Consider the following 25,243-nt stretch of genomic DNA (forward strand, 5'->3'; position numbering starts at 1 on the left):
TCCTTGTGGTGCATTTCCTCCTTGTTCCGAGGAGCAATAAACTCTACTTGTTCAACTTCTGGGTCAGGATCCAGACAAGGATCCCATGTGGCACGTAGTTCTCATGTCCCGTTAGATTCCCCCACCCCCACTCCCCCAGCCTGTGATAATTCTCTAGTCCTTTCTTGCCTTTCATGACCAATTGCAAGGTGTCCCTCAATTTGTTAGATGTTATCTCATGATTCGATTGAGGTTTTGCATTTGGGGCAAGAATACCACGGACGTGAGGCTGTGCCCTTCACAGGGCGTCATGGTGGGGAGCACATGGCGTCTATGTGACTCATCACTGCTAATGTTGACCCTGATCACTTGGTTAAGGTCATGTCTGCCAGTTATTTTCACTATCAAGTTACTATTTTATCCTTCATTATTAATGAGTATGTTGATGGCAAGATAAATTTGAGATGAGGCAAAACCCGTTTCTCATATTTTCATCTACTAGTTTTAGCCCCCACTGAGGATTCTTGTCTGCAACAATTATTATTTTTAGAAAGTCTATTTATTTATTTTGACAGAGAGAGAGTGAGCAAGCAGGGGAGGGGCAGAGAGATAGTGAGAGTCCCAAGCAGGCTCCACAGTGTCAGCGCAGAGCCCTGTGCTGGGCTTGATCTCACCACCGTGAGATCATGACCTAAACCAAAGTCAAAAGTCTGACTCTCAACCAAAGGAGCTACTTGCTGCCTGTAATGATTATTGGTGTGGTGTTTGCCAAGTGGTGATTTTCCACTCCCGCCATTTCTCATATGCTTATGAGTTGGAATTCTACTGTAAGGAAGAGCTCTTGCCTTCACCATTTATTTACTTATTCGAGTATTTCTTTATATCATTATGGTCTCCTAAGAATTGATTTTATTTATGGGTTATAGTCTGTTGCTAACATTATTTATTTTGCAGCCGAGAGACTCTCTATTCTTGCCCTACATTTGCCTTCAACTACCGAATGCCCGTATGTGCCAGGCTCTTGAGACACATTCTATTCTTGAAATAGGACAGTAACCCGGTGAAGATAGATCTGCGCCCCCCCCCCCACCGCCCTTGCCATTTCATGAAGACTCAGAGAGAGAGGTTAAGCAACTTGCCCAAGGGTACAAAGTAACCAGCAGAATCACTGTTTGAAACCAGGTCTTGTCTGACTCCAGGACCATAGATCTTTCTGGAAAGAACACAAATCCAACAAAGGATTTCTTTTTAACCCTAGAGGGAATGCTCAGGCTCATGGAATCACTCACGGGAGGAAGTCAGATGTTGTAAGAGAGGGCTGGAAGGCGAGGGACCTAAGCACTGTCACTCTGAGCCAGTCACCTGAACCAGTTTTCTCATTTGAAACGTAGGACTCCCCACCTCGTAACCGCAGCCAGTGCAGTCGGTTCTTGTAGATCAGTTCCTTGGCCTTGGCAGTGGGGAAGTGTTTTGTAGATCACCTCTGCTCCCACAACAGGCGCACTCTAGGCCAAGGTGAATGAGTACTATTGTCAAGCACCAAGGGCCAGCCTCACGGACATGCAAGCTATGCAGTCTCACAGGGCCTGCACTTAATTTAATGCTCTGTGGTCTTGCAAATCTTAGTAACGGGAGGCCCCACTGTTTAATTTTCTACTAGGCCCCCCAAATTACGTAGCTGGTCCTGCAGGCAAGAAGGTGGCCAGTGGCTAGCAAATCTCGGCGATACACTCTGATGCCTCCGGTAAGATTCCCGATGACTGAGAATGTACCACATGCCATCTTTCTGGCCAAAGTCTCCTGAGCACTGACTCAACCTGTCTCCTGGCCATTGAGGGGAAAGAGCTGTTCTCAAGGAAGCTCCCGTGTCCTGTAGATGGCCAGCATAATGTCACAGTCTGTTTGTGGTGCTGTAACAAAATACCACAGACTAGGGGCTGATGAGCGATAGCGTTCTTTCTCACAGTTCTGGGGGCTGGGAACTCTGAGATCAAGACCCGGGCTGATCTGGTGTTTGATGAGGGCGCACTCTCTGGTTCATAGACGGCCATCTTCTCACTGCGTCCTCATGTGTCACAAGGGACAAAGGGGCTCTCTGGGGTCTCTTTAGACGGGATTAGTCCCATCGATGAGGGCTCCACCCTCATGAGCTAACCACCTCCTCAAAGGTCCCCGTACCTAATACCATCACCCTTGGTGGGCAGGTAGGATTTCAACATAGAAATTTTAGGGAGATACCAACATTTCATCTAGAGCACATGGGATGTGACAAACACCAAGCTACAAGGGCTGAAGAATGCAGTCATTATCATCAACAAGAACATTTTCCAAGCACCGCTCTGTGCCCAGCCCGGATGCTGTGGGGAGCACAAAGGACCCCGCACCACCTCTATCCTGAGGGAGCTCTTGGCCAAATGGTGGGATGAGACACAGATCTCTCTGGAATATCATTAGGATTAGCTTCAAATGGGGCACAGAGCTATGGGTCAGGGGTACAGAGATTGGATTCAGAAAGGGCTCACTGGGCGTCGGGCTCTGAGGCAAAGCTTTGGGTCAAGACAAGACTCAAGACAGGGTCTTAAAAGATACGTTGACCTTGTAAGTGGAGGAATGGAAACATTCGGGCCTCAGTCCTGGGTACAGATGCATAGCACACTTCCTCGTGGTCGGGTCTGGCTTTTGAACCCATCACTACAGACCGGTGTTGGGGAATATTACAGGTCCGGTTCTTGAAGGGCAGATGCTAAGACAGAGTTTGGGGTGTGTGTTGGTTTCCTGTGGCCGCCAGAACAAATCACTACCAAAAGTGTGACTTAAGCTGATAGAAATGTATCATTTCATGGTGCGGAACATCAAAAGTCTAAAATCAGTTGCATTGGGCTGAAAGCAAACTGTTGGGAAAGGTGGTTAATCCTTGTCCTTCCAGACCAAGCCAGAAGGCAACGGTCTCAAAGATTCTCCGGCAGCCCAACCCTCCCCTTCCAGAAGCTTGGCCCGTCATCCTCACTAATTGTGATTGCCCTGGGAGTGGGGGTGGGGGTAGTGCCTCGAACAGTCAAAGGGCAAACTACAAAGACAACCAGTCTAGTGGACCCCAAAATAGGACTTTTCTTGGCCCATTTTTAAATGTTAGTGAAGGGTCCCAAAGTGGTTAGGACAAGGTGAAAATCAGCAGCTGAAGGGGAAGGTAGGAGGGACTGGAACTCCTCAGCAAGTCTGTCTTCCACCTTGGGCCTCAGTTTCCCTGTCTGCAGTTTGAGGCCTCTTTAGTCAGGCATTCTGACCTAAAGGTGGTGATTCAGAGGGAAGAAAGAGGCCAACCGCAAGGTCCCTAAGGGGAGAGGGCTGACAAGGAGAAGGGTCCAAAGAGCCCCCCACTAAGGTTTGAGGCACCAGGGCAAGGCTACACACAGGGGCCCACATAGCACATAGCTAAATATTTCAAAGGTATAAAGCAAACTAACAAACTGTCAGATGGAGTATATTCCATTCCTGACCTTGAAAAATATTGTTTTAAATGTTTATTTATTTTTGAGAGAGAGAGAGAGAGAGAGAGAGAGAGAGAGAGAGAGAGAGAGAGAGGAAGCAGGGGGGAGGGGCCCAGAGCGAGAGGGAAACAGAGAATCCCAAGCAGGCTCTGTGCTGTCAGCGCAGATCCCGACTCGGGGCTCCACCTCACGGACCATGAGATCATGACCTGAGCTGACGTCAAGAGTCAGACACTTAACAGAGCCATGCAGGCGTCCTCCCCCACAATTTTTATAATGACCTATAAGGCCAAGTTGGAGTGAACATTCTCAGATTCCTTAGCCTCCTGTACGGGAGGCTATTTGTGAGGACAGAGCTGGCCTGGAGCCCCGGCTGTGGCTGCAGTGTCCTCACAGACCTCCCACTCCAGGGAGCTGAGCTCGAGGCAGGCCCTGCACTGCACTTGGAAGTCCATCTCTGTGGTTAGGTCAAGGCCATGCTCGCCACAGGTCATTTACTGCCAACGACCGAGTGCAGCAGGGATGTCAGGGCTGTCCAGCCTGAGGAGACTCGGGGCTCCTCTGATGGCTGGCTTTTCCCTCCAGGACACCCCTGGCGGCCTTGCCGAACCTTCTTTTAGCTTGTGCTGATGCCAGCGTCCCAATGCTTGCACTGACCTTCCCTCCCTCGCTTGGGCTCAGACTTGCAGTACATCCTTCTTGTCCTCCACATGGGCATCTTCTTGGACACGACTCTCGCCCACCTCACTCTGTCCTGACACCTGCTTCTTAGAGCTCCTGGACGAACATGACGCCCCTCCCCCGCCAGCCCACCTGTCATCGCCTCTCACCCTTGGCTCTTCCCCACACCATGAGGTGCCTCACCCGAGCACATGGGACCCCAGGTACCCAGAGTGTGGCCCTGTCCATGCGTCCCCTCCCCCCAGGACAGTAGGGGAGCACAGCAGGAGGGCTAGACAGCAGGAAGGAGGCCCCTCGTGTTTGAGTCTAACGCGGGCCTGGCCAGAGGACCTCACCTTCCCCCTGCCTGCCAGCCTCCACTTCCAGGACTCTGCCTCCTTTGCCCCACCTGGGCACACTTCTGGAACACTCTTTGTAACCACCGACATATGTCCTTGGCCCTTCACATCCCTGTCTTCTTTCACTCACCCGTGAGTTTGGCAGACAACAGGGGACACCAAGACTACGAGAGGTCCAGTGAGTGTCCCCACCAGAGTCTTCCACTGCCCAGCCCCTCTGGCTGTCGGCATGTTCCTTGGGTCCTGGGAAATGAACGTGCATCTCTCCTAATGTCCCAATGAGGGGCTCCAACTCACAAACTGAGAGATCATGATCTGACACTCAACCAGCTGAGCCAGCCAGGCGCTTCTTAATAAAGGCCAATAAACAGCTGCCTCTTTGTACCTTGCAGCAACACGACTGGGCAAGGGGAAGGGTCAAGGCTGTGGTCCCCGGGGGCCAGCAAAGGCCCCTCAGAACTTATCATTATACTTGCAGTCCGGGTAGCGATAGGCGAATCTGGGGTCACAGGTTCTCAGGGGCCTCAAGATGTCCTTCAGGCGGCTGGCGGCCCCGAGAACTTGGGGGTCTGGGCTGGCCTCCTCCCCACATTGAGCAAGGGCGGTGTCTATCTCGTCCTGCACGGGGGAGGGGAACTTGCCCTGGAGAAGGTGAGGCAGCACCTGCCGACACACCAGTGCCAGGCTCTGCGTCTCGGGGATGGCGTTGCAGGAGGGCAGCTGGGCCTGGCAGCCGGAAACTAGGCAGCTGAAGATGTCTTGACTCTCTTCTGGCCCGACGGCTGCCTGGCTGCCTGGGAGAGAGATGGGAGATGTTAGATGCCCTTCGGCCCATGGGGGGTGCCACGGGTTAGAATTGCTGGGTGAGCGGTGGAGCGTCCAGGCATGTGCCATCACCAGGAGATGTAGAGCATGGGGACAAAATGGTCCCGGCCGAGAACAACACGGGAAGGGCTCTCTGTGCTATAGGTAGGGCGAAGCCTGGGCAAGGAAAGCGCCCTTATCCTTGCCACAAGTTGGGTTCGAATTACAGGGTTCGCAACCACATTGTGATTCTCCCATTACAATTACTCAGTAGGGGAACCTCAGAAATCTCTAGAACCGGATCCATTGGCCTTTTTTGAGTAAAAAGTTGGGAGAAACAACAGGTGGTTCAAAATATGCATTCAATGTGCCCGACAAGTGCAGTAGTTATGTAACTAGCTTAATTTCTTCCAACTTGATTTTTTAATGATTATTTATTATTCTTGAGAGAGAGAGAAAGAGAGAGAGAGAGAGTGCCCAAGTGGGGAAGGGACAGAGAGAGAGGGAGACAGAATCCAAAGCAGGCTCCAGGCTCTGAGCTGTCAGCACAGAGCCCAATGCAGGACTCAAACCCACAAACTGTGAGATCATAACCTGAGTGGAAGTCAGACACTCAACTGACTGAGCCACCCAGGCACCCCGTAACTTGATTCTTCTTAATAAAGGCCAATCAGGAAATAAGTGTGGTTTAATTGGCCTAGCTTTCCAGGCCTTCTCATGTAAGCCAAGTCAGAGATGAGAAAGGAAAATCCTCTGTCCTCTGATTGGGCTTGGAAAATTCGGTCACTGCTAGAGACTGAGATGTTCAAAGAGTTCTAGAACCCTGGGCCCATGGGGAGACATGTGATTCACTCATATACCTCATTTGATGTATGTTAGTCTGAATATTTTTTAGGAAGCAAAAGTGCCGACACGGATGGCAGTGTGTACCAGCAAATCAACCAGATATGTCAGTTTCAGATGTAAGGGTTAGAAGCATCTGCCGAGCAAGGCTCCGAGAAGATGGATCCGGAGGCGGTGTGTGTGCAAAGAGGGGGCAGGGCAGGTCCCAGTGTGCACAGACCGAATCGGGTCAACAGCAGCGCCCTGAGGGTGCAGTCGGGGCTGGACCACGATGCAAACTACCTCCATGCACAAGGTCAGGTCCAGTTCCCCTTTAGAGACGCAGCCAGAGCACAGACTCAAAAGGGGGAGAAGGCCATTTTACGAAACAGCTGACACCCCTCCCCCAGCAACCTTGGGCTGCTCTCTCTGTGACACCCAGAGACTGGAAAGACCCAGGGGTGCGTCCCCCCCGCCCAGTCCCCCCTCCCTGCCCCCTTGTCACCCCGACTTCCCCTGTGACGGCCCTCGTTGGGTACCTTCCTGCCTGTCGATGACGCCCAAGGCGCTGGCATCCCGGATGAACAGATGCCCATTGTTAAAGATGCCAAACATGCCCGCATCGACGTGGGTGAAGTAGAAGAAGTAGTTCAGATCGTTGTTCCTCAGGGACTCGAGGACCCCGAGGAGCTGGTAGGCCAGGTCGGCCGCCTGGTCCGGGGCCGCGCCGTAGAATTCCTTCAAAGGGCTGGTGCTGGTGCTCACGAGGAATCTGCCGCAGGAGCCCAGGTACTTGGGCAGCGGCCAGCCCTCGGCACCGGGAAAGATCTGGAAGAGGGAAGGAGGAGGCCTTAGAGGTTGAGAGAGAAAAACTCTCTGGGACACCCATTCCCCTCCCTCTCGCCAGTAGCACCCAGAGGGATCAGCATTGCCGGGCACCCTCCGTCTCCAAACGCATCAGCGACGGGTCCCTCAACCCATGTTTTTACCTCCCGGACCCTGCCGAGACCCCATGTCCCTTTTATTCCGGTGCTGAAGGGATTCGGAAAAGGAATCGCTATTCCCCTGCGGGGGGTGCATTTCAGCAGCTTCCCCACGTGAAGGACAGGAAGGCCGGCGCACTTGCTGCGATTTTAGGTGCGATTCAGGACTATTTAGGAATTGAGTCGAAAAAAGAGGACCAGTATTTGGGGTTTCACAGACACCACTGGCTAGGAAGAGGCGAGGGGGTCAAAACAAACACACAAAGAAAGAGAGGCTGATTTAAAGAGAAAAATATTTTTTAAATGTTAATTTATTGAGAGAGAGAGTGGAGTGGGGCAGGCAGAAAAGGAGAAAGAGAGAGAGAGAGAGAGAGAATCCAAATAAGGCTGCTCGCTGCCAATGCAGAGCTTGACGGGGGCTCGAACTCACGAATCAGGAGATCATGACCTGAGCCGAAAGCAAGAGTGGGATGCTTACCCAACTGAGCCACCCAGGTGCCCCAGAGAAAAATATTTTTTTAAAATAACAGCACAGGCACCAGGTTCTGGGATAGAGCAAAAATCATGAAAGTGGCCCGTGGTGGCACACGTTTTGCGAACCAAGGCACCAGTTCTGGGTGAATCTGCCTGGCTTGGGTAACTACCTACTCACGAATGCCCCACCCCCCAACTGACTGGAACCTTTCGACAGCCTGCCGCTGAGCTAGGGACCCTCATGGGTCTTTTCTTGACTATTTATTGAAGCAGCTGTTTCTAGAATGGTCTTTCTATCTTCTTTCTTTCTGCCCCCCCTCCCCCAGCCACAGAGCTAGGGAGTCATTCCGGCCCGGTCGGGGCCCAGGGTGGATGCAGGGTCTCAGCCCAGGCCTCTCCGGAGTCTGCTGCCACCACCAAGTTTAGGATGAGAAAGAAGACCCTCGAGGGTGTAGGACAACCGGCAATTCCTTCTTCTCTAGGATTTAAAATGCCAACATTACCAGGCAGGTTTTAGCAGAAAGAGTCCGGACCTGGCAGTCAGACAGCTCTGGGTGTGGGGCCCATTGCTGACCTGAGCTGGGTGACTGGTCAAGTCACCTTGTATCTCTGAGCTCCACCTACCTGGTCTGGAAAAGGGGACAATAATAATATTTCTGTGGAGTTGTCTAGTGGTCGTGATGTAAAACATTCAACACAATATCCAGTATCTGGCAGGCACTCAATAAGTGAGAGCAGTTCATTATATTTCAATATATTAATCATATATATGAATAAATATACATTAATTATACAGTAAAATACACATTGATATATTAATAATTATACAGTAAATCATTATGATTATTAATATATCATAATGTAATATGTGTTATACCATTATTATAACTCATATAGTATATATATTATATTTATATATTATATTATATTATAATATTTTACATATTATACATAATGATTAATGTATATTAATATACAATGCAGAATAAATGATTATATATTAAATAATTATATAATAAATATATTAATATTTCAATTAGCTAATACTATGTGATAGAATATATACTAAATTTAGTATAACCATAATTATTAGTTATGCATAATTGATAACAGGATGCGATTATATTTAAAATTAAATTAAAATGATGAAATTAAGAATATAGAATTGTGACCAAAAATAGTGTCTTTGTTGCGGCGTCTTCCTCCTCTACCCCCTCCTCCACTTGTACCTTCTTCCTTTCCTTCTCTTTTCTTTCTTTTGTTTTTTTTAATTGTTTTTTTCATGTTTATTTATATATTTTGAAAGTGTCAGAGCATGAGCAGGGAAGGGGAAGAGAGAGAGGGAAAGAGACAGAGAATCCCAAGCAAGCTCCACACTGTCAGTGCAGAGCCTGATGTGGGGCTCGAATTCACAACGCAGGAGATCATGATCTGAGCTGAAATCAAGAGTCAAAAGACAGACGCTTAACTGACTGAGCCACCCAGGTGCTCTCCCGTGTCTTTTCTCCACCCCTTCCTTCCTCTCCTCCTTCCCTTATTCCTCTTCCTCCTCCTGCTCCTGCTCTCCCTCCTCTTTCTCCTTCCTCTTCTCTATAGCCCTCTTCCTTTTTCCACTCCTTCCTCTCGCTTCCTAGTTTCCTTTGCACCCACAGTGTGTGTCCTGATTCTTGGGATTTGGGGAAAACGAGAGCGATTGGGCTCCACATGGTCTGTGGATGCTCCTTGGCCTGCTCAGTGTCTGCTTCCACCACTGGATGGGCAGCTGCAAGAAGACGGAGGGCCACCATGATGGCCTCGTTGATTAATGTCTCCTCAAGTTCTAGTGCACCCTTATTTATTTGCCCATTCCCTTATTGATGGACCTCTAGGAAACTTCCATTGTTTTCTCCATTCCAAGCATCGCTGCGGGGCTCATCTCCACGAGGTGGCCCCAAGGATTGCTTTAAAGGGGAAGAGAGCTAAACCCAGGGCTGACCCCCATGGAATCCGTCGTGAACCCCCTCCCTGGGGTGTCCCTGCATACCTGCAGGAGGATGGGATGTGCATTGACAGCCAGCGTGTAGAGCAGACGGAGCTTGTCTCGGTCTGTGAAGTGGTCCATGAAGATGCTGCCAGCGTCGGCCACCTCAGCATAGCGCCGGACCACACGGTCCAGGAGTCTCTGTGATGGGCAGCGCAGGAAGGGCGTGGGCAGGCCCTGCAGGAGGTGGGTGGGAGAGAGCCCGGGAGGGGGAAGACTGCTGAGCTTTTGTGCGGGGCCGTTAGGATGGGACCCAGGCAGGGCCTGATGGTGGAAGGAGACACCAGAGCTGGTGTGGACAAGATGGGCCTTGCAGGGGAGAGACCCCAGGCCGGGAGGGAGCGGTCTGAACACTATTGGAGGGTGGAGTGTAAGGGGCTGCATGGCCACGGGCTGGAAGGGGTGTGTGAGGGGAGACCCCGAGGGCCAGGGAGAAAGGACTGAGCCATCCTAGGGGCAGGGTAGGCGGGCACTGGGGAGGTGGCGTACCCCAGCACGCAGTGAAAGTGTTGGAGCTCCTGCACCTTGGCCACCATCACACCCTTCCTCTGCCCCTCCGTAGAGAGCCAATCTCACGCTGAAATAATCAGATCAACCCTCGTTGACTTTTTTGATTCCTTCCACAATTCAGCCCCAACCCCATACCTACCAGCTGATGTGTGACCTTGGACAAGTTACTTAGTCTCTCTGTATTTTGGGTTGCAAGTCTAAAGTGAGGGGACCAGTAATAGCACACTAAGAGTTCATGAGGATCACATAAACCAATTGATGTAAAATACTAGAACGGGGTCTGGCCAGGAGGGGGATGCTATCGGCTCTTATTAAATTAAAAACGTTATACTCCCGGCACAGAGGCTAGTGGTGATAGCCAATGATAGCAGTGGTAGCAAGAGTCAGGCTTTGTGGGTGAGAACAGGATTTTCAAGCTCTAAGAGCCTGGCTTTGAAGATTACAGACAAAGCCTGAAAGGTCCAGGGCAGAAAGGGTTCCACAGGTGTCCGTGGACGGTGTTTCCCGGTTACCTGCCTAGTGGACACTCTGGTTGAGTGAGCTGTTGGAGTAGGTGGTGAGGGGCAGTCCCCAGAGCCCCTGGACACCCTAGCATGAGGCAGGGACCAGCAGCTTGGAGCCCTCCATGTTCCCAACCAGAACCCGGGAGGATGGAAGGATCACTAAGAGCCTTGAGATGCCTTGAGCGTGTTGGAGATTCAAGGGGGCATGGATAGGCTCAACCAACCCAGTTTGCTTGGGACTAAAAATTTCCTGGGACATGGAGCTTTCAGAGCTAAAACTGGGAACCCGAGACAGTTGGTCACATTCCCACATGGCTAGACCATGGCTGAGGGCACAGTACGCTTCAGCCCCCAGACAACGACCAGAACTGACTGGCAGAAGCCAGTGTGGATGGTTGTTGATCTACCATCACCCGGGTACCCAGTGAGCCCTTGGACTCCCTAGGGAGGGAGAGGGCTGGTCCAAATTCTGAAGTGACGAGGCATGATGAAATGTGACTGGGTTTGCCCGACAGTGTTCAGATGCTACTGCCCACAAGCCAGAGGGGTGAGAGCGCGGGAGTTGAGCTCAGAGAGAGAAGATTAAAGAACATTCCATTTTTGCACCTCTGAGTATGTGAGTGTCCAATTCGTGTGTGCTCCATCCTTCGGGAATGTTCCTAGATGGGGGGAGGGGGGCTCATCCACCACACACCAGGAAGTGGGCTGGGTAACTCCCATGCAGTAGCTCATTTAATTCCCCCAGGCATGTACAAGGTAGGTGCCATTATGCGCCTCATCTTGCAACCAAGGGATTGGAAGTCTTCACTGTAGGTAAGGGTTGTATTCAGGATTTGTACCTGGTATGGACTGCATGTTAGTCCCCCTGCCCACTGCCCCATTCATATGTTGAAACCCCGATGCCCAGTGGGATGGTATCAGGTGGTGGGGCCTTTGGGAAGTAACTAGGCAGAACTAGTAACTAGGAAATAACAGGTGGAACCCTCATAAAGGGTTTAGGACCCTTATAAGAAGAGATGTGTTTGGGGCATCTGGGTGGCTCAGTCAGTTAAACATGTGACTCTTAATTTCGGCTCAGGTCATGATCTCATGGTTCGTGAGATCAAACCCTGATTCGGGCTTTACACTAGGCATGGAGCCTGCCTAAGATTCTCTCTCTCTCCCTCTGCTTCTCTCTCTCTCTCTCTCTCTCTCTCTTTCTCTCACTCTCACTCTCGCTCTCACTCTCAAAAAACAAGAGACACGGGAGCACCACGTGAAGATATAGTGAAAAGGTAGCTGTCTGCAAACCAGGAGAGAGCTTTCCCTAGGAAGCAATCTTGAACTTGATCTTGCACTTGATCTTGAACTTCCCACCCTCCATAACTTCCCAGCCTCCAGAAGTGTGAGGAGTAATCTTCTGTTGTTTCACCCACCTAGTCTATGCTACTCTGTTATCGTAGCCCGAGCTAAGACAGGACCCGATCCATTAGACTGCATCCATTAGACCCGAATGTCCCCGCCATTTCTCCTGTAATAGGTCCTGCCCCTATTCTGGCCCCTTAAGCTACCCAGGTGGAGGTCAGAGAAGATGATTTGAAGCTATAAGAAGATCTCTTTGCTTCTGATAGTCTTTCCCAGATGGCCTGAAAGTCCACATTGCAGACAATCTTTGGGGCCAGGGGGAGGTAAGTAATTCCTTTTCTTCTGCGAGACCAGCTCTCAAGTGAAAAATACCTCTAGAAGGGGGAGGGCATAAATTGGCCATAATAATAATAGGTGATAATTATTGAGCGCTTCCAAAAAACAGGAGCTGTTCTAAGCCCCTCACAGGTAGTGTCTAATTTCATTTACTCCTTCCAAGACCCTAATGAGGCACGTACTATTAATATTGAGAGACTCAAACATTTTCCTGAATCCAAAAGTTTTGTTTTTCTTCCTGATTCTAAAAGAATCGAAAACACATGCATCGGCTCTTCAAACCTTGGAGGACAGTGACGTCTATGCTGAGGTCTGAAGCATGGATAGAGTGAACCTGTAGAGAGGGTGGGAGAGGATTGTATGCAGAGGGAACACCTTGAATAAACCTTGAGATGAGCAAGAATATGCTAGGAATAGTGGGAAGAGAAGAGGCCAGAGGGCAGGAGCATTGGAGTCATTTTAGGGAATTTTAATTTTGTCCCAAAGAGCTGGGAAACCACTGAAGGCCTTGAGCACAGAAGTGTTACACTCACATACGCATCTGAGAGAAATGATTCTGGGTGAAGTGTGGATGGATTTGGAGAAGTGTGTCTTCTAGTTATGGACTCCAGGATGTTAGTGAGGCATATGGCTGCCTAGAATAAAGATTACATTCTCAGCTCATTTTGCAACTACGTGTGATGATGTGACTGGGTACTGGTCAAGGGAATATGAGGAGAACGTTCTAGGAAGCATCCTTAAAGGGGCAGGGTGTACCCTTCTTCATTATTTTTTTTTTCTGCCCTGGCTGGAATGTGGAAGCAATGGCTGGTGATTAGGCAGCCATTTTGGACCAGAACAGGCTGAGTGTTGTAGAGCAGCAAAATGAAAATAGCCTAGATCCTTGAGAATCACAGAGTCACTATGTCATCCCTGGACAGCTGTGTATCTGTTTCTTTTATGTAAAAGAGAAGTATATTTTGATCTTGTGTAAGCCACTGTTATTGGAACTTTTTGTCATATGCAACTGACCCTAATCCTAAATGTCACAGGAAGAAAAAGTGGATGCAGGGAAATCAGGAAGATGCAGTGGTCCAGGTGGGAGACAAAAGATTTGAAGATATTTGTTGGTAGTAGAATCTTTAAGTGTGGGTAATTGGCTGGATGGGGGGGGGGGGAAGGGCAAGAAAAAGGGAGGTGTCGGAGATACTGCCCACCATGAGGGTGGACGTCAGAGGTACCATTTGCTGAGGTTTTTATTGTTTGTTTTTTGTTTTTTGTTTTAGAAAGAGAGAGAGGGGGAAGACAAATGGAGGAGAGGGGCAGAAGGACGGAGAGAGAGAATCTCAAGCAGGCTCCATGTTTAGCACAGAGCCCCACACCCAGCTTAACCCTGGGACCCTGGACGCGAGCTGAAATTAAGTCGGGCACTTAAGGGACTGAGCCACCCAGGCACCCTCCCTGTGGTAGTTTTAAAGCATGTTTGCAACCTCTTGGACTCTCCTCCCATCAAGGGGTGGAGTCTAATTCCCCTCTGCTGGAATATCGACTGGCCTTGGTGACTCGCTTCTAGTGACTGGCATGCTTATGGGATTGATGACACGTGACTTCTGAGCCTTGGCCATGACAGGTGATTCAGCTTCTCCTCGGCTCCCTCTTGCACCCAGCTACCACGCTGTCAGAAAATCCTGGCCACGTGGAGAGAAAGCAAACCTCAGCAGAGTGCCTAGCCGACAGCCAGCCCCAACTTGCCAGCCACGTGACCGAGCCACCTTGGAAATGCCCCTCCAGGGCTGTCTTGAGCCACCCCAGTGGATGCCATGTGGAGACTGTTGTTGTTTTAAGCCACTATTGTTTGTCACACAGCAATAAATAACATATTTGCCAAGGAAGTTCTGAGCCCCTTCTAGAACGATGGCCGACAAAGGCTCTGAAACCGACTCGTACCCCAGCTCCCTTTATGGCGGAGACAGCTGCTTCTCAAGGTCCCACTCACAGAGTGGGGCTCCAAAACAGTTCTGTTTGTGGTGCGTGCTGGCCCAGCGCCAGTCCCACAGTTATATTGGCTGATGGGGAACAGAATTGGGAAATTCAGCTTTTTCAATAAAACCACCATCATTCCAAAGCCAAATGCACCCTCTTTGGGGATCGCCCACTGCTTTGGAATTTCTAAATCACTACTCCCTTCTCAACAAGGCTAACTCAGCACCTTCCAGTGAGAGGCTGAAGGAAAACCAAACCCTGGTCCTCTGTTGCCCCTCCCCTCCCAAGCCCGCCTGGATTCCTTATCTTTGTGTTTCCTGTCTGGTACTATCTCTTGGGGAACCAGCCAGCCGGTCAAAGTCTCCACGCTGTGCTGCTCGTGACTGGGCTTCCGGGCTGCCACACGGCCATTTAACAGGCGCCATCTGTGCCGGGTGGTACCACAATCCCTAACAGTCTGTGTATCCGCCAATACAATGTAATGAGCATGTCACGGTCATGGCGCTTTGCCTGTCAGCCTGGCCAGGCTATGGCGCCCAGTTTTCAATCAAACACTAGTCTAGGCATTGCTGTGAAGATACTTGGGAGATGTGATTACCATCTACAGCCAGTTGACTTAAAGGAAGGGAGATTATCCTCCATAAAGTGGGTGGGCCCGATCTAACTAGTTGAAAGGCTTAAGAGCAAAATTAAGATTTCCCTGAGGAGGAAGAAATTCTGCCTGTGGACTGTAGCGTCAGTTCCCCCCAAGGGTCTCCAGCCTGCCTGCCGAGTGGATCTGAAACTTGCCAGCCCCATAACTGTATAAGCCAATTCCTTGACATAAATCTCATATGTATGTATATATGTATACACACACGTATTTGTATATGTACATGTATATAAAATATTATATACTATATAAAATTCTGTATCACACAAAATATTTATATTATATTAATAATTTGTACCATGTTAACTAATATTAATTACTAAATCATTAATATTGTATGTAATATAATATATATTTTCTTTTTTTTCTTTTATAATTTGTTGTCAGGTTGGTTTCCACACAACACCCAGTGCTCATCCCCACACATGCCCTCCTTCATGCCCATCACCCACCTTCCCCTTTCCCCCTCCCCCTTCAGCCCTCAGTTTGTTCTCAGTATTTAAGAGTCTCTCATGGTTTGCCTCCCTCCCTCTCCCCAACCACTTTTTCCTCTTCCCCTCCCCATGGTCCTCTGTTAAGTTTCTCCTGTTCCACGTATGAGTGAAAATGTATGGTATCTGTCCTTCTCTTCCTGACTTATTTCACTTAGTGTGACACCCTCCAGGTCCATCCACGTTGCTACAAATGGCAGGATTTCATTCTTCTTCATGGCCATGTAGTACTCCATTGTATAGATAAACCACATCTTCTTGATCCATTCATCAGGTGATGGACATGTAGGCTCTTCTCATGATAATATATTATATTAACAACATATATAAAATACATTACACTCAGATTATACACTGGTACTAAACACTTGTTCAGTGTGGAAATGACAGCAGCTGAGACCAAAATCTAGATTTCCTTTCACTTTTGAAGCTTCTAGGGAAATCTGAGTACACACAACGTAACTTCCCCAATGAGTTCTTTGATGTCCGGTTGGCTTTTATCCACATTCTCGCATGTCTTTGCTCAACAATCATCACCAGTCACAACACTGTCCTCATTTTTTAAAAAAATTTGTGTGTGTGTGTGTGTGTGTGTGTTTTATTTATTTTTGAGAGAGAGAGACAGTGTGAGCAGGGGAGGGTCAGAGAGAGAGGGAGACGCAGATTCAGAAACAGGCTCCAGGCTCTGAACTAGCTGTCAGCACAGAGCCCGACGCGGGGCTTGAACCCACGAACCGTGAGATCACGACCTGAGCCAAAGCTAGACGCTTAACCTACTGAGCCACTCAGGGCCCCCCCCCTTTTTCTTTAAAAAAATTTTTTTAACACTGTCCTCATTTAAAGGGTTCTTATCACAACAGAAGCATCAGGGTTCATTGTCTAGACAAATAATTTCATGACTCTGTTGGAGGTACTTAAAGAGTAAAGGATTAGTATCCAAAATCTACAAAGAACTTACCAAACTCAACACCCAAAATCAATCCAGTGAAAAAATAAGAAGAAGACATGAACAGACACTTTTTCAAAGAAGACATCCAGATGGCCAACAGACATATGAAAAGGCACTCAACATCACTCATCATCAGGGAAATGAATATCAGAACCTCAGTAGGATACTGCCTCACACCCATCAGTGTGGAGGCTCCTCAAAACCATAAAAATAGAACTACCCTATGACCCAGCAAATACACTAGTAGGTATTTATCCAAAGGATACAAGAATGGTGATTTGAATGGGCACACACACCCCAGTGTTTATAGCAGCACTATCAACAATAGCTAAGTATGGAAACAGCCCAAATGTTCATCAAGTGATGAATGGATCAAGAAGATGTGGTATCTATATATGTATGTACATATATGTATGTATATATATATATCTGTGGTACACACACACTGGAATATTGTTCAGTGATGAAAAAGAACAAAATCTTGCTATTTGCAACAACATGGGTGGAATTAGAGGATATTATCCTAAGCGAAATAACTCAATCAGAGGAAGACAAATATCATATGATTTCATTCATATGTGGAATTTAAAAAAGTCAACAGATGAACATAGGGTTCAGGAGGGAAAAATAAGATAAAAAAAGAGAGGGAGGCAAACCATAAGAGACTCTTAGAGAGTATCAACTGAGAGTTGCTGGAGGAGAGGTGGGGAGGGATGAGCTAAATGGGTGACAGGCATTAAGGAGGGCACTTGTTGGGATGAGCACTGGGTGTCATATGTAAGAGATGAATCACTGCGTTCTACTCCGGAAGCCAAGACCACACTGTATGTTAACTAACTTGAATTTAAATTAAAAAAAAAAACTATAAAAGAGCTATGCATGGGGGCGACTGGGTGGCTTGGTTGATTAAGGATCTGACTCTTGATTTCAGCTCAGGTCATGATCTCACAGTTTGTGGGATCGAGCCCTGGGTCAGGCACTTCGCTGACAGCATGGAACTCATGCAGCCTGCCTGGGATTCTCTCTCTCTTTCTCTCTCCCTCTGTTCCTCCCCTTATCTCTCTCTCTCTCAAAATAAATAAACATTAAAAAAGAAAAAGATCTATGTGTGTTGTTCTTTTCTAGAAGCTAGAGAGATAAGGGAGTTCCCCCATAGGTAAAGCATGATGGAACTTTCCCTCGGAGCAGATCGGCCCTGAAAGCTATGTGGGTCCTGGGTAGTTGTGCGAGAATGGCCCCTGCTCCTTCTCAAGTTCCATCCCACGGGTGAGATCTGCCCAACCGAGGGTACCCACTGAAAGGGAGAGATGGCGGCAGAATGGCCACATCTCGGTTGAGGTTTGACCTCCAACCCTCAGAGAATGCTGTGTACACGCTGCCCATTCCCGGTAAGTTCTGGATGATTATCACGGGAGCTGCTTGTGCGAGGCTGATGCGGAAGCCTCTGCGGTGATCACTGTTTGACAACATGGATGGCGTGACACCGTCGGGGAAAGGACAGTAGAGTCAGGCTCTGTGGCAAGCCTTTTCACGGACATATCTCAGCAGACGCAGGGACTTTAAACCGTTAGGTCTCTCTTGCCCTGGTCACAATCCTGGACATTTCATGATTGCTTCAAAAAGGGCTTCAAAAAGTTGTGGAAAATTCAGCGACGTTAATTTTCATAACCCATGCTGGTGAATGCAAATGGTAGACTGTATAGTCAAGGTGTCTAGTAAAATACGCCCGTTTTCCAGATAAGTATACTAAGGTAAGAACCGGGTAGAAGAAGTGACTTGTTAAAGATCATGCTGCGTATTGGTACCCAAGTATGTTGTCATACCCAGATCTCAGTAGGAGAATTAAAAATGACTTAATGGAGAGACAGACAGATAGACACCGGGAGAAGTTGGTGATTTCAGAGTGGGGTAGCATGTCCCAAACTTGACTGACAATTGAAGCCTTCAAAGGACCATAAAAATACAGATTCCTGGGGTGGTTCAGTTGGTTAAGCATCTGACTTCGGCTCAGGTCATGATCTCATGGTTTGTGAGTTCAAACCTCGCGCTGGGCTTTCTGTTTTCAGTGCAGAGCCTGCTTCGAATCCTCTGTCTCCCTCTCTCTCTTCCCCTCCCCTGCTCACTCTCTCTCTCTCTCAAAAATAAAATAAACACTAAAAAACACAGAATCCTAGGCCTCATCTGAATGGGTAGGTCTGGTGGGGGCTTAGGGCTCTGCATTTTTGACGGGTCTCCTGGGTCATTCTTGTTATCAGGCAGGTGGGAGTGTGGGAGATGGGGAGAGAGAGAACTTTATTTTGGATACAAATACAAACTATTGTGTACTCTTGACGGCAGAGTGCGGACTCGTAGTGGAGAAGCACTTCCCAGACTCTCCTCAGACCATTGAGACCTCTGTCCAGAAGAGCTACCTTCCGTAGGGGGGCTGTGCATGCCACAATAAGGCTGCTCTGGGAGCTCGGACAACCTTCAACCCCCAACTGAATGAATCTCTCAGGGGGGAGTCAGATGCCTGGAGGAGGGATGAGTTCCTGTCCCTGCAGTCCCACCTCAGACCTGCTTTGCTTCCTCGAGATGAAGGAACCTGTCTTCCAGACAACAGGAGAGCTTGAGCTGGAGGGGGATTTGAGGGTGCCGAGTCACAGCTGCAAAGGCATCGAGTGTCCAAGGGCCACGTACTGGTGAAGACTGCCCAATAGTCTCAAGACGCAACCCAGGAGGACAGGACCAGAATGAGGGCCAGACTCCTTGATGACTCCATTTTTATGCTTCCTGTGTAGGGTCAGGGATAGGTGAAGATGCTAGGATTGCCCCTTTGGTTATTTTGGCCAGGAGAAGGTTCCAGAAGTCACACTGCCGAGTTGTCCATGCTCACATGGTAGAAAGACTGGAGAAGCGGTTCCCATTCTGCACTACTGCCTGTCCTGCTATCTCTTTGAGAACTGAACCAGTTCTCACAGAGATCTGGTGTGGCGGGAGGCGAACGTAAATGCAACAGATCACCGTCGCCCTCCTCGTCATCAGCATCAGCGTCATCACTGCCACATTATACATGCACCTTCTATCCAGTCATGGAACCCTCCATGCCCTATGTTCCCGTTTAGCTGAGGCTTCCCTTCCCCTGGCCACATGCCAGGGTGCGGCCATCTTTGATGGGATTGGGGTGCCTGGTGTGAATGGAGTGCGAGTGAAAGACTCTCTCTGGGAATTTAGATTTGGATCCCATCTGAGAAAGAGGGAATAGGGGAGAGCTGTGGAAAGAAGCAGGGGTGCCCTGAGCCAGGGTGATTGGTGGTCCACGAAAGACTGGCTGAAGTGCGAGACTCATGGTTGCTGGATGTCAGAGTTGCCTCAAGTCCCGGAAGCTTCCAGGCCCAGTTTTAGGCCAGGATGAGCTAGACCACAAACTCCTTTTCCCAAGAGTGGGTTCACGAGCTCTTGGCCCCTCATCCCCAGGAAGGCTAAGCAGCCTGATTAACCAAGAGAAGCTGGCCTCATTGAAGTACGAGGGAAAGTCAGTGGGTCTAGGTCAGAATGTTGGCCCAACTGAGACTCAGTTTCCTCCTCTGGAAAAGGAGATGATGGTGCCTCTTGTATTCCACAGGAATGGCTGGAGGACTCAGGAGGGTAATGCATGTGAATGTGAATCTCTTTAAAGTTTTCAGCACGAAAGGAGAACCTTTTTACACTTCTGGGAGGAGTGCAAACTGGTGAAGCCGCTCTGGAAAACAGTATGGAAGTTCCTCTAAAAATTAAAAATAGAACTACCCTATGATCCAGCAATTTCACTACCAGGTATTTATCCAAAGGATACAGGTGTGCTGTTCTGAAGGGACACACCCACCCCAATGTTTATAGCAGCGTTGGCAACAATATCCAAAGTATGGGAAGAGCCCAATGTTCATTGACTGATGAACGGATACAGAAAATGTGGTATATATACACAATGGAATACGACTTGGCAATGAAAAAGAATGAAATGCTGCCATTTGCAACAATGTGGATGGAGCCAGAAGGTACTATGCTAAGCGAAATAAGTCAGTCAGGGAAAGATAAATATTATATGATTTCACTCATATATAGAATTTAAGAAAAAGGGGTGCCTGAGTGGCTCTGTTGGTTGAGAGTCTGACTTCAGCTCAGGTCATGATCTCACTGCTTATGGGTTCAAGCCCCACGTCGGGTTCTGTGCTGACAGCTCAGACCCTGGAGCCTCCTTTGGCTTCTGTGTCTCCCCCTCTCTCTGCCCCTTCTATGTTCATGCTCTGGTTCTCTCTGTTTCTCAATAATAATTTTTTTTTTGTTTTTTATTTATTTTTGAGAGACAGAGACAGCACGAACAGGGGAGGGTCAGAGAGAGAGACACACAGGATCTGAAACAGGCTCCAGGCTCAGGGCTTGAACCCGCGAACCATGAGATCATGACCTGAGCTGAAGCCAGACGCTTAACCAGCTGAGCCACCCAGGCACCCCTCTCAATAATAAATTTTAAAAAATGTTAACAAAATTAAAAAATGAAAAATAAAAAATAAAAAACAAAACAGATGAACATAGGGTAAGGGGAGGAACAATAAGATAAAAAGAGAGAGGGAGGCAAGCCATAAGAAACTCTTAAATATATAGGACAAACCGACGGTTGTTGGAGGGGAGGGGGGTGGGAGGCCTGAAATCAGTGATGGGCATTAAGGAGGGCACTTGTTGGGAAGAGCACTGGGTGTTGTATGTAAGTGATAAATCACCCAATTCTACCCCTGATATCATTATTACACTATATGTTAACTAACTTGGATTTGAATAAAATTTAAAAACTAAAAAAAAAAAAAAGTACTCAACACCCTGGGCCCCTTATAGCCATATTAACCCCAAACTCATTTCCCAGATTAATTGTCCCACTTGGTTCTGGATGACTTTTGGTTGTTTCTCAGATGTAATTGTTACTCAGAAGACAAAAGATTTACTACCACTGAACATTTTTGAACACTTGCTCCAATGAAAATAAATGTGTCAAAGAAACAGTGCTAACTGCTCTTGGAAAGAAAATCTATGACAAGAAGGGTGGCTTTCCTTTTAAAGATTGGAGGTCTGAAATCTGAGGTCAATAAAGATGGCTGAAGGTGCACTTTGATTCACAACTCTGACCTTTCTCCAAGGGCATAGTCAATGGACCAACGGAGAGCTTCATGTTGAAATGAGAACTAGTCTTCACTTGTCAGATAGAACCTGTTCTTCTAAGCGTTTACAGAACATAAAAATAAGGCAAATAAATATTATTTTCTTCTTATCTTTAAAAATAATTTCTTTTTTGTATGCATATTTATTTTTGAGAGAGAGCATGAGCCCGGGAAGGACAGAGAGAAAGGGAGACAGAGGATCAAAAGCTGGCTCTGCACTGACAGCAGAGAGCCCGACACAGGACTCGAACTCACAAACTGCAAGATCACGACTTGAGCTCAAGTCAGATGCTTAACCAATGGAGCCACCCAGGTGCCCCCCAATAAATATTGTTTTATGTGCACAAATTATGGCAACATGCTAAAGACAGCAGATGTGCTAACTCAAGTCACTTTACCCTCCCTTTTAACCTTTCCAAGGGTCCCCACCTCCTTCCCCATCAATGGCTCAGGCACGGATGGTGCCCACACTGTGCGTACAGAACAGTTAACCAGTGCCGGTTTTTTCCATGCACTGGGAGGAAAGTTGGCCATCCTGTGCACGTTCATCGTGAGACATTCAAACAATTTGGAATTGCACAGTGTGAAAGTGAATGAAAGCCCCTGTTACCATCCCCACAGGCTTCCATCATTACACACGAGGTGTGTGTGTATGTGTGTGTGTGTGTGTGTGTGTGTGTGAACACACTCGTGTAGTGATACCAGGAGTAAAAAAGAAAAGATCAGAAGTCAGCTCTTCCAGTAAGAAGGTTGCCTTGCTCTGATTTGGCTCAATTTGGAGAGCTGTGGGAAATCTCAAACACATTTTTGCTCTTGGTGAGTTCGCTATTACTGAGCTCCCCTAGCACCCAGGGAGAAGACGAGAGAGTTCGGGTGCTAATAAACCCCTGAATTGGTTTTCTGGTTACACACCCAAACACCTTGTACATGATTTAGTTGTTAAACATGCTTGCGAAGCAGGGTTTAGGTTAATTATGTATCAGAGTTAATCAATGTGTCATAATTAGAACAGTGATGATTCACTGGCTGGACATGTTGTTCCGGATAATTAAGTTGGAAGTTACTGAACGTTTCTTCGAGCTGCATTGTATTTGTTCAAATCCAGGAAAACTCACTTGGCTTTTGTAATCACAAGAAACAGCTTATAGTTTTCTCCTACTCCAGTAGACAGATCTCCGACCCCCTTTTACTGAAGTGCTTTCTGATCATAGTTTTTGTGTTTGTTTTGCTTTGGTTTTTTTTTTTTTTTCCATCTGAAACCCAGACACCACGTGAGGCTTCTCGATTTGTTAACTTCTCATTCTACAAGGGCTGGCCAGCACAGCAATTATTTGGGAGAAACCATTTGGATAATTTAAAAAGTTTAGATGTCTAAAAATGTCCTCAGGGATGCCTGGGGCCTTGGGTGGTTAAATGTCTGACTCTTGATTTCAGCTCAGATCAAGGTTCACGAGTTCAAGTCTCGTGTCAGGTTCTGTGCTGACAGCGTGGCGCCTGCTTGGGATAATCTGTGTGTGTCTCTCTCTGCCCCTCCCCTGCTCGCACGTGTGTGTTGTCTCTCAAAAATAAATAAATAAACATTGAAAAAAGTAAAAATAAAAATGCCCTCGTAATTCTCAGTCGTGTTGCCTTTGAGGGCACAGCCACTGTTACTGGCACCAGAGAAGGGAGGGAACTTTGTACGGTAGATGGTCCCCTCTTTCAATTTGCTTTTGGAATCCATGATAGGGTAGATTTATCACAGGCTCCTTCCCCCACGTGTTTCTCTCTGCTACTGTTTGCCTGGGCTTATCGATTCAGGGTCCGTACAAGTCAGTCACTGATGGAAAGTCGGGCTGAACGAATAGAAGCAGACACAGGCAACGAGCCAGGAGCAGGTTCAGAACTTGGAGTTTGCTGTGGATCATCTCAGAGTGGACAACACACCCAGGAAGGTTATGTAGATGTGAAAACAACATTAGTTTAAAAACTAAACAGGATTGGCGGGGCAGGGAAGGATGAAGGCTGGAAAATGTTTCCCTTGGGGCGCCTGGGTGGCTTAGTCGGTTGAGCGTCTGACTTCGGCTCAGGTGATGATCTCACAATTCGTGGGTTCAAGCCCTGCATCAGGCTCTGTGCTGACAGTTCAGAGCTTGGAGTCTGATTCAGATTTTGTGTGTCCTTCTGTCTCTTCCCCTCCCCTGCTCATGCTCTGTCTCTCTCTGTCTCTCAAAAATAAATAAATGTTAAAAAAAAAAAAAAAGAAAATGTTTCCCTTGCACAAGAAAGGCCCGTCTCTGTCAGAGTTCTAGTTTCCACGGAAAATGGAAGGAAAGCCTTTCCTTGGGCAAGGCTTCTGTTTGCTTAGATTCATGGTATTCTGCAGTTTCTGGGTTGAGCCCTGGTAGAATGTTCGAGAAGTTCTATTTAAATCGATGGGCTGGGTTCAAAGGAGAAGGACAATGAGGAGTCCCCAAACCTCTACCCTAGAGGGCAGAGTAGGTGGCCTTCTCCTTTCTCATGCCTCTACTATGGCGTCTCCTGGTGGGTCTTCTCTATATCTGGCCACTCCCAGCCACTGCCTGCTTCCCTCCATTCTATTTTGGATTCCACCCCGGGGAATGCTCTCTGCCTGGATGGGCGGACAGCCTGCACCCCAAACGGTGAAGGTGAAAAACTGGCCCTACGATGGAGTAGTTGTGAGTGCGTCCTTTAGAGACAGGCTGCCTGGGTTCACACCTCAGCTGTGTCCCTTAGCAACCTGGGGCGAGCTCTTGCATTCAACTGTGCCTCAGTTTCCTCCTGTGTATCTGAGGGAAAACAATTAAGGAGACCACATGACCCATCTTCTAAACCAGGATAGTTTTGAGAGGGAAAGGGGATGATACTGATAATTAAATCGGTACAACAGGCAGATGCTGGGACCATTTCAGGCAAACCTGAAGGTACGGTACCCTAAGAATTAGGGCGCTCACCTCGTCCGGGTGTTGGGAGGTTTTAGATCTGTGCAAAAGTGTCTGGTACGTGGCAAAGGCTCTATAAGTGTTTGCTGTTGTTTACCTCCAAGGTAGGAGCTTTCTCAGTTTTTTCCCATTTCCCATTTCCCGTGATTCTCCCTGTCCTCCAAGGTCAGACTCTCAGGACCTATGACATACATTCTATTGTGTCCATTAGCCATTAGTCACCTCTCCCCCAGCTTGTGCCCCTCTCTGGGCTTAGTTGGCCCACGTGTACCCCTTTAGGCAGATCCTCTCCCTTTATGAGCCTGTTTCCTCATCTCTCATGTGGGCACGATGATGGTGGCTCACTGTATAGAAAGGACATCGCACCATTGCTTGCTTCTCACTGGGAGTCTGGACATTGTAGGCACCTGATAGGGCTTTCTCGAGTGCATGATAAACAGTTACTCTGCTTTACAGACTGTGAAGTGCCTCATAAACACAAGAGACTGTTGTCAGTTCAGGGAGTCATACGCCCCCTTCATCAATTCCGTGAAATTTCGGATCTCTGGGATAGGAAATGAGGTTGCTTTTGGAAGGCAAACAAATGACCTCTGCGCTGTGAGTATGATTGACCCAGGATTGGCCTTAAATATGGGAAAAATAGTTGGGAGCCCCAGGAAACCCGAGGCAGAGAGTTCTGGAAGGAATTTCAGGGAGAACAGATGGGAAGTGAGTGTTATTGTCTTGTGCCCCATTTGGAGAGGCCAAGTGGACATGAAGGGTTGGTCAGGTTGGGCACGCAGACAGGAGAATCC

General features: G+C 48.1%; 1 protein-coding gene across 1 annotated transcript in view; it reads right to left on the reverse strand.

The window, feature by feature from the left end:
* Positions 1–3,636: 3,636 nt before the first annotated feature.
* The window catches only part of DIPK2B (divergent protein kinase domain 2B), a 50,480-nt gene continuing 28,873 nt past the window's right edge, over positions 3,637–25,243 (reverse strand). Inside the window, exons 3-5 of the mRNA XM_029930351.1 lie at positions 9,593–9,766; positions 6,652–6,940; positions 3,637–5,280 (exon numbers count right to left, since the gene is read on the reverse strand). Of these exons, the coding sequence (XP_029786211.1) occupies positions 4,940–5,280; positions 6,652–6,940; positions 9,593–9,766 (804 nt within the window). The 3' untranslated portion in view covers positions 3,637–4,939. The remainder of the gene's footprint in view (positions 5,281–6,651; positions 6,941–9,592; positions 9,767–25,243) is intronic.

The sequence above is a fragment of the Suricata suricatta genome, chromosome X (genome assembly GCF_006229205.1).
Source record: "Suricata suricatta isolate VVHF042 chromosome X, meerkat_22Aug2017_6uvM2_HiC, whole genome shotgun sequence".
In the NCBI taxonomy this organism is placed as follows: domain Eukaryota; kingdom Metazoa; phylum Chordata; class Mammalia; order Carnivora; family Herpestidae; genus Suricata; species Suricata suricatta.